Genomic DNA, 8,901 nt, shown 5'->3' with positions numbered 1-8,901 from the left:
GAACCTGGAATGCTTCCTCAATCAAAGAAGTCTAATTCCAAAACTCAGGCAAGAAAAAGCAAGCAGAGCTGATCTCAGGGGCATTAGATGTTCAAAGAGGGGAAGGTGGGTGGGAACCAACAGTAAAATCGGCTTACGCGGCAGAGGGTCAAGGCAGGACGGCTGGAACTCAGGTCATCTGAGCAAATTCATCTGCAGAAGAAGACATACTTTGCCCCAGAAACCCAACCAAACAGCAGCCGTGACCAGAAGGATGAGGGCAATACTCTCCGAGTCCCTGAGGCGGGAGACAGCGCGCTTGGGAAGGCTGACGTTGTTGCGAGGGAGGCAAAGAAAACGCTGGTGCCACGTGGGAAATTCTGAACGTCAGCCCAGTGAGAGGATGCATTAGCAGTAGCAGAAACTCTGCACCATAACTGGGATGGTCCGTGCTCTCTAAGGACTGTCTGCAATTATAGACAAAGTGACCACAGGCTCCTTTACTAATTAACAAGTGACCTTGGGCATGTCATTAACACCCTGGATCTATTACATCAACGCATCTGTAAAATGGGTTAATAAGCAGAGCAGTTGGAGAAATTGAGGAAATTCAAGAATAAAGGTGAGCGCTCCTATAGGATGCCTGGCTGCACAGGTGGTCAGTACAAGTGCCCCAGGAACAGAGAAGTTTAGAGGGAACAGAGGACAGACTGCGAACCACCCTTGAGTTAGCCCGGGAAACCCAACAGGAGACAGGGTAAAAAATTTCACCAAAGGCGTGTGTGTGTGTCTGTTCCCCTTAGATCGCTCCCAGCTGCCCTGGCACCAAGCAACCCCCGCCATGGGGGCTCAATGGAGCACTCAGGGCCCTGAGGTCTCCTAGAGAAGATGGAGAGCCTTCTGGTCTCAGCTCACAAAAGCCGGCTGTGAAATGAATTTGAGAATAATTTAAAATGAAGTCTGGGGAACTCCCCTGGTGGTCTCATGGGTGAGACTTAGCCTTCCACTTCAGGGGGTGCGGGTTTGATCCATGGTTGGGGAGCTAAGATCCCACACGCCTCGTGGCCAAAAAACCAAAACATAAAACAGAAGCAGTATTGTAACAAATTCAACAAAGACCTTAAAAATGGCCCCCATCAAAAAAGAAAAAAGAAGTGTGGCCAGAGTTAAATTGCATGGGAAGGACTGTGATCTTCAGGGTCCACAGAAGAGAGACAACTGGAGAAAACGAGATGAGAGCTGTGCTCTAGGCATGAGAGCAAGTATGATTTCTTCTGCTCAAATTCACCAAAACAAATAAATGGCCCCCATAGTCATTCTGTTTACCAAGCACTTTCACAGCCACTTTCACAAATTCTGTGGACCTTCTTTCTAACAGAGGACGTGGGACTCGGCTAAAGACAGAAGCTGGGGCCGGGGGTGTGGGTGCTGAGCTCAGGTGACAAAGACCAGGTCTCACTAGAGCATCTCTGTGGTGTGGACGCGTCGGTGGCGGAGACAAGGGTGGTCCTCCCATCACGGTACAGGGCACAGGGTGCTGATGTGTGCCCTCCCTTCAGGCTCTCTGGGCGAGGCCACGGCTCTGGGGCCCGGGGCCACTGCTCCGTCACCTCCTCCCCCTCTCTCTTCTTCCTCATCCACGCTGGTCTCTCAGCCTCCCTCCTACCCCACCCTCCTCTGGCGGGGCCACAGCCCCTCCCATCCTGGTTTCTGGGGTTTCTCTCCCACGCTCCTTTTGCGGTCATAGTGGCTCCAACATAAACAAGCGTTCCCTCTTTGGTATAACTGTCACTAATGCCTTTATTGTTGCTGGCTTTCCTCGCATACCTAGACTCCCTCTTCCAGCCGGTCATTTTCTCTTTCAGCCTCTGAGGATGCCTTTACCTCAACAGCTCTGACCAGGCCCGAGGTCATCACGGTCCAAGACAGACCTGCCGCCGGCCCGGGACCGAGGGCGTGGGGAGCAGAGCTGCCCAGTCCTCGTGGGTTTCTGCAGTGGACAGACTGCAGGCTGCAGCGTCTGCCTGGAGGATTTAAAGGAAAACATCCTAGGTCCCGAAGAGCCACTCCATTTCTGCGGGGGATGTAGGTGAGCCTAGTTTAATGAAATTGGTATGTCACTGTGCATACTGGCTACTTCACCATATACTGCCCCACTGGCTACTTTAGAGAAATCTGCAGTTACACACCCAGAAAAGTGAAGAACCCTTTGTTGAGTGAGTAATGGCCCCTTCAACTTTCTTTTTTCTTTTCTTTTTTTTTTTTTGCGGTACGCGGGCTTCTCAGTGTTGTGGCCTCTCCCGTTGCAGAGCACCGGCTCTGGATGCGCAGGCTCAGTGGCCATGGCTCACGGGCCCAGCCGCTCCACGGCATGGGGGCTCTTCCCGGACCGGGGCACGACCCCGTATCCCCTGCATCGGCAGGCGGACTCTCAACCCCTGCGCCACCAGAGAAGCCCCAACTTCCTAATTTATGAATTCTAATTCAGTAGGTTTTCTTAAAGAGCACACACTCACAGCATGCAAACATCTCCAGACTTTCGGAAAATCCACTTTCCGCGCACTGATTAAAATTTTTATAAAAGATTCTTTTTTCCTTAACTTTCTGATTCCAAGAAAATCAGTGTCTTTGGGGTACAGTGTCTCCCTCCATGGAAGGGCAGGGAGCATACCCTTTGATGGAGGAGCCTCTGCATCACTCCTCCCATGTCTGATTTCAAACAGAAAAGTCTGGATGAATCAGACATATACGGCTCAAGATGCAGAATACATCGTTAGGCAAAACTTGCCAGCAGTGGCCAGCGGTGCAGAGGGAGAAGCAGAGATGTGCAGATCTGAGGGCTCCCCGGGCACGTGTAAGAGCAGAAGGTCGGTCCTTTCCCAACACGGGTCAGGAAGGCCGAGAGAAACACCCTGTGCCTTGGCTGCATCCACACAGGCCAAGCACAGTCATTAGCGAGGAGGGGGCCCACGTGTCTGGACAAACCTACTCATTTATTTAGCTCATCAATCCTACTGCACGGTTTGAGTGGGAGACTGTTTGTTCTGCTACCAGGTCGGTTTTCTCTTGCTGTTGATGGTTTTCAGCAGAATGTGGACTGACTCTAATTGTTCCTCTCCCCCATGCCTGACCTTCAGGGACAGCCTGAATGGGTCCGTTCAGTGAAAGGCCCGGGGCGTCCGATCACAGCGCAGACGTCCACCCGGAACGGGAGCGGACCCGCACTGGGGCTGAGTGGTCTTTGTCGCCAGCACAGCGCTTCGGGGACCTCGAGGAGCCCTCCGCAAGGCCGGCTTCTGCAGAATTTCAGCTCTGCGCTTTTGCAGAGATTGGAGCCAAAGCAAACGACACTTGTGATAATGAGGAAGCCAAGACCGATGGGAACGGTCACATCAAAGTTGTGCCCGCCTTCCTAAAACGTCTTTGAACACGTTATGGAGAGCGGCTGTGCTTTCCAGCGAGGCGCCTCACGCGTGGTCGCGCGCGGGAACCCGCGCCCCTCCCCCACCGGCCCGCGCCGAATTCGCGGGGTCTCATCCGGGCCCAGGGCCGGGGTGGGGCGGCGCCTGACGCCCAAGCACTCCAGCTTCGCCTTGCAAGACCCCAGCCCGGCGTGCCAGGCGACCGCAGGGACCCCACGCGGAGCCCCGGATGCCCCTCGGGTGGGCCCGACGGCGGACTGGGACAGCGGTCCGCGTCCTTCAAACTGAGTGGCGTCCGGACGACGGGGGACCCTCCGTGCCCCGGCCCCGCCGCCGCGCGGATTAGGAGCCGGGGAGGATGCGGTGGGCTGGTCTTGCTTTTCACATCCCCGCCCCGACTTGGTCCGCGACGTCTGAGGGTTGCCGAAACGCGGGTGGGAAGGATTTGCGGAGGGGTCGAGGGCAGGGGTCCCTCGGATCCCACTGAAGCGAAGGCCCCGAAGACGGCCGCCCTGGAGACTGAGTGCCTGTAGGCGCGGCCGCCGGGCCCGAGAAGGTGCCAGGAGGCTTCCGCCCGAGTCCTCCCTGTGTCCCCCGCCGCACCCCACGGCCCTCTCCTCCCAACACGCGCCCGAAACTCGGCCTAGACCGGGCCTAGGCGTGCAAGGGCGCCGCCTGGCCCGGGGACCCCCGCGGGCGCCCACGCGCAGACACGCGCGCACACGCACTGAGCCCACCCGGCGTGCGCCCCTCGCCGCCCGCGCTCCCGGGAGCGCAGCGGGCCCGACAGCCAAGGACGCGCGACATTGATCTCGAGCGAGCAGGAGGCGGAGGGTCTCATCCTGTGCCTCCCGTCAGGCAGCTCGCACGGAGCCCTTTTTGTCTCCCTCCACCCCCGATCCCCTGGGCCTCCCGGCTCCCCGATTCCCCCAGGGCGGGTGGGCAGGCCGAGCCCTGCGGAGGGTGGTCACGCTGCCCGCGCGCGTTCTCACGAGCAGAGGCCGCCTGCTCTCGGCCTAATGTATGTACACATATAAATATAGTGTTCGTCCGAATGACATTCCGCTCACTCTCCCTCCGGCCCCCCGCCCTCCCCCCTTCTTTTCATCATCAGCAAATAAAGATTAGCCGGGAAGATTATAGAAAGCGTTTGCAGGCTGCTGATCTCTATTCCGGAGGCTTTGTGATGATATTGATGATGATGATGGTCAAGTGGACAGTTTGATTTTTGTGTTTGGAGCTAGTTATAAAGAATCAATATTATATCAAGGGGTAACTTTCGTGATAAAGGACTTTAACCAGTCCGGCTATTCATCATAAGTCTGTAGCAAGCAGATAGGTCAAAAGAAATGATATTGCACTAAAGAGTGAGTCTTCTTATCTCTCCCACACCAGGGGAATAGGGACAAGCCGATCGATACAGTAGCTGCTGTATACTTCTTGCAATTATCAATAGCTGATTTCGCCTTTTGAGGCCTGCATCTAATACTGCAAGCTAATAATAATCGTTTGAGCCTCCCTATGGGCAAGGGAGTCAAAATTTTAGCTGGCCATTATGGAATTATACATGCTGGAGTGCCCCAGCCGGGCCCACATGCAGCCCACATACGCGGCTCAGCGGTCACAGGAGAAGTACTTTCACATGGCTTTTTGCGTCCCTAAGTGTGAAGACGAATGGCTGCGTGCTGATGTTTCCCTGCGTGTGACGGAAAAAGACATGGAATGTTTGCCTGTGATGCCCACATGTGAGGTTGCCAGCCGACCTGTAAAGAACATACAAGACAGCTTCGGAGCACACAGACCTAGATGGATTTATATATTACACACGTGGCGCCTATCTATAAAAATGTTTAGACATATTTATCTCAACAGCTTTGAAAGCAGAGGGGGTGACAGCAGGAGGTGTGTGCAATGTGGGCACGGCAGTTAGCTAGATGTTGGGTTACTTAAGGAGAGCATTTTATTTTTACAGGGAATGTGATTTTCAAATGGGTGGGCAAGACGCTCAGAAAGAAAAAAAAACATACGTATAATTTTTGGTTACACGTTTCCTAGCCCAGCCCCCCGCCCAAATGTAATAGAAAAGCAACATCTTTATAATTGGCACTTGACATGCTGTTTGCGTTGGGCTGTGGTACACCAAGCACAGATTTCCTGTTGATGGAAACATTTATCATCATGATTGCCCCAGAGTGGCAGGTGGTGTTATCAATTACCTCTTCTTACCAATAATAATATTAGTATGGTAATATCTTTGCTCAAGTGAGAACCAATTAGCAGTCACTTGTCACAGCATTAAAGACACAAAATCACGCTGGATTCAATGGTAAGGACCTAAAACAAAAGTTGGGGTGGGGGAGGAACCAGAGACAGGGGAGAGAAGGCCAGGGAGAAGAAGAAAGGAACTTTGATTTGGGAGGGAAAAAAAGAATGAAAAGAGAAAATAAAGCTCTAACATTTGAATACTCTTTTTGTATAAAGTAGCTGGGGAAATAAGCACATTGTAAATAAAGTAACAAATGCACCTTATGCAAAACTGTCTTTTGTGGATGCAAAGCCAGTAGCTTCAGTAAACTGGGACATTAAAATAGAAGCAAGTCTCCAACATCCCCTTGTCAAGTCAATCTTGCACATAGGCTTTCTGTTTTATCTGAATAAATGATACAAATTAATCAAACACCTAATTATACGTTCCACAAGTGTAAAATATACAGTATTAATTTGTAAATAATATTATTAAGTAGACAAAATAATAACGTGTCGCCTCCTAAGATGAAAACAACATTGCAAGAGGAAAGACAATTAACAAATTAGATTTAATTATAGGGAAGAAAAGCAACTTTTGTTTTTGCAAGAGTGTTTAGGTATCACAATATTTTAATAGGCAGTGGTCATGTGACGGTAGGGACTTGTGTGTTGCCAGCGCGACTCGGTGTCTGCGTCTCTGATGCACAGCTCCGGGGGTCCTCCAGTCTGGGCGTGACTGGAGGACACATCCTGTACCTCATCTGTGAAGATATTCTGCTTGACACGTTGTCGCCTGGCGATAAACCTATTGCTGGGACTCAAACTTTAGACGCCTATGCTTTCATTAAAACTTGCTGCACTAAATAAAAACAATTAAAGAAAAGTTTCAGACCTCAGTGGAGGAAGGCGAGGAAGGGAGAACAGGTTAACTCAGAAGGTAATTCGCCTTTTATTTTCGGCCTCTACTTTTTTTTTTTAATTTTATTGATCTTGAACACCCGAATCAATTTTTTAAAAGGTGCGCCACACAATTTACTGATCCGCACCATTCTGGCAGTGGCGGGGAATTTGTGTAGGTGCCCCTTTCACAGCCTCCCTGGCTCTTTCGTCCAAGTCTTTGCTCCATCTTCTCAACGAAATCCCAGCGTGGAGAGCGCGGGGGCCGAGGTGGAGCCCACACCTTCGGCCAGGCGACCCCACCGCGCGCGCCCTGGGCGGGGACCGCACCCCACGCCGGGCCGGTCAGACCGCGAGCTCCGTGTCCTGCTCCGCGGCCGCTCACTTTGGGGGAACCACTGCGTTCACCGCAGCGCCGAGACCAGCCTGCTGTGTCTCCGCACTTACAACGCGCAGCGCGGGCGGGCGCGACACCTCTGCAATCTGACGGCTCGCTTCTTACAGATGAAGGGCCGGGGTCTCACTTTCGCCTTCGCTGGAGGGACTTAAGATCCTCCCCACGGCCGCACACCGTAGAAAATGCACAGCAAGTCGACGGAATTAAGCAGTGTCGTTCAGGAGTCCGGGAAAGCCCTAAGGAAATCGTGCCAGTGTGTCGGAGAGAGAGTGGGGGGCTGGGAGGGGCGGACGAATGGCTTTAGGAATAAAAAAAGGTGGGGCCGGTGCGTGCAAAGCGGCCCAAAGAGGAGGAGTCGGTGACACCGGGCCAGGAGGATGCCGGGGAGCCGGGCTCGGGCTTCCTCTGAGGGACTTCGGACGCCGCGGGAACCTACGTTTGCTTCTTTTCCCCAAAGTGTCGATTTTTGTAAAAAGAGGGAAAAAAGAGAGAATTAAGCAGGCAGTGCACCTTTAACCCGACCCACCGACAATCGTTTTGTGTTCTTTCTCTGCCGGGAAGCAGACATCTACCTCTCTGAGGCTGCGGCGCTGCAACTTCCCCAAACTCTGGTCCGTCCTGTAAATTCTGCAAGAAACTTCCACTCTCTACCACCGCCCTCCCCCACCAACACTCGTCCCTTCCTCTTCCCTCCTCTTCTCTTTGCCACTCTTTTGCCAGGAGAGTTCCTGGCCCGCTCGCCCCAAAACCCTGGCTGCGAACTTTCCACTGCCGAGCGCCTCTGCGCCGGATGCGAGAGCGTCCCCCAAATGCTTGCAGCATTTGCCAAAGTTGACAGCGCACTAGCGATACAGACCTTTCTCCCCACAGCTTAACTATAAAAGCCCTACCGTGGTGTGTGTGTGTGGGGGGGGGGTAACTCTAGATTTCGAACATCTTTCAGATGTCATTTTTTTCTTTTCAGAAACGAAATTTCCTAAGTGAATACGCCTGCCACCAAACAGCAAAACAAAACCGACCTTCAGGGATTGGTTGGGAGGAGGGTGGCAAAAGTGGCGGCGGGGTCTCTTTGGAGATGATTCCAACCTGTGCACTTCCTTCCTCTGTATGATTTTCCTGCGCTTTTCCTGGAGCCCAAAGCTGTTGCTTCGTGAAACTTACACAGTTAGAGGCGCGCGGGAGAACCGCGGCTGGGTAGCGGGAAGATTCTAGAACGGAAAAGCAGCCCTTGGAGAGCCGGGCGAGCGGCGCGGGGCCGGGGTCCAGCCGGGGCGGGGGATCCCCACTAGTCAGAGCCCCGCGCCCAGCCACGCAGGGAGATCGCAGCCCTCTGGGCGCCCGGGGCTGTGTGCTCGCCGGCTGTTCCCCGCCAGCACGCGACCCTGGGGGAAGCGCCGGGAGGCCATCTGTGCCAAAGCTTCGTATCAGACAGGGCCACTTGTGAGGACAAAAATTATAAATTTAGGAAATGAAAAAAGACACGCTGGGGCGAGGGCACAGGCGCAGGCTCTGCGGCGACGGGGCCTGGAGCACATCCCAGCAGTCGCTCGCGATGGAAGACGCGCGCGGGAGTGGGCGAGGGCGCGCGTGCACGTCTGCGGTGGGGTGCGCGCGCGGGGGCGAGGGCGCGTGCCTGACAACCCGCGAAGGTTGGGTGCGCGTGCGGGAAGCGCGCGGCGCCGGCTGCCCGGGGATGCTGGGCCGGTCCGAATGTGCGCTCCCCCTCACCTGCCCTCCCCCCACGTCGCCCCCGACAGTCCTAGAACACGGGGGGCCGCGCGCGGGACTTTTGTGGACTTGGAACTTTCAGTAACGCGGTCTCGGGGCACCCTGCGCCCCCTGCCCACGCCACAGGCGCCCCAGGACTGCACCCATCGGGCAAGGGAACTGGTGGGGGGGACACCGGAGCCCTGTCATCCCCTCCCTTCCCCTGGATTTAAGGAGCCGCTGGCGGCGGGG

The 8,901-nt window shown here is 54.4% G+C and overlaps 1 protein-coding gene across 1 annotated transcript in view; it reads left to right on the top strand.

Moving 5' to 3' along the window:
- Positions 1-8,494: 8,494 nt before the first annotated feature.
- The window catches only part of SALL3 (spalt like transcription factor 3), an 18,824-nt gene continuing 18,417 nt past the window's right edge, over positions 8,495-8,901 (top strand). The window contains 1 exon segment of the mRNA XM_024754821.1: positions 8,495-8,654. Coding sequence (XP_024610589.1) covers positions 8,495-8,654 — 160 coding nt within the window.

This window comes from Neophocaena asiaeorientalis, unplaced genomic scaffold, assembly GCF_003031525.2.
Source record: "Neophocaena asiaeorientalis asiaeorientalis breed wild unplaced genomic scaffold, Neophocaena_asiaeorientalis_V1.1 scaffold124, whole genome shotgun sequence".
Taxonomy (NCBI): Eukaryota; Metazoa; Chordata; class Mammalia; order Artiodactyla; family Phocoenidae; genus Neophocaena; species Neophocaena asiaeorientalis.
Note: the sequence above shows the minus strand (reverse complement) of the source record. Positions and strands in the feature narration are given on the sequence as shown.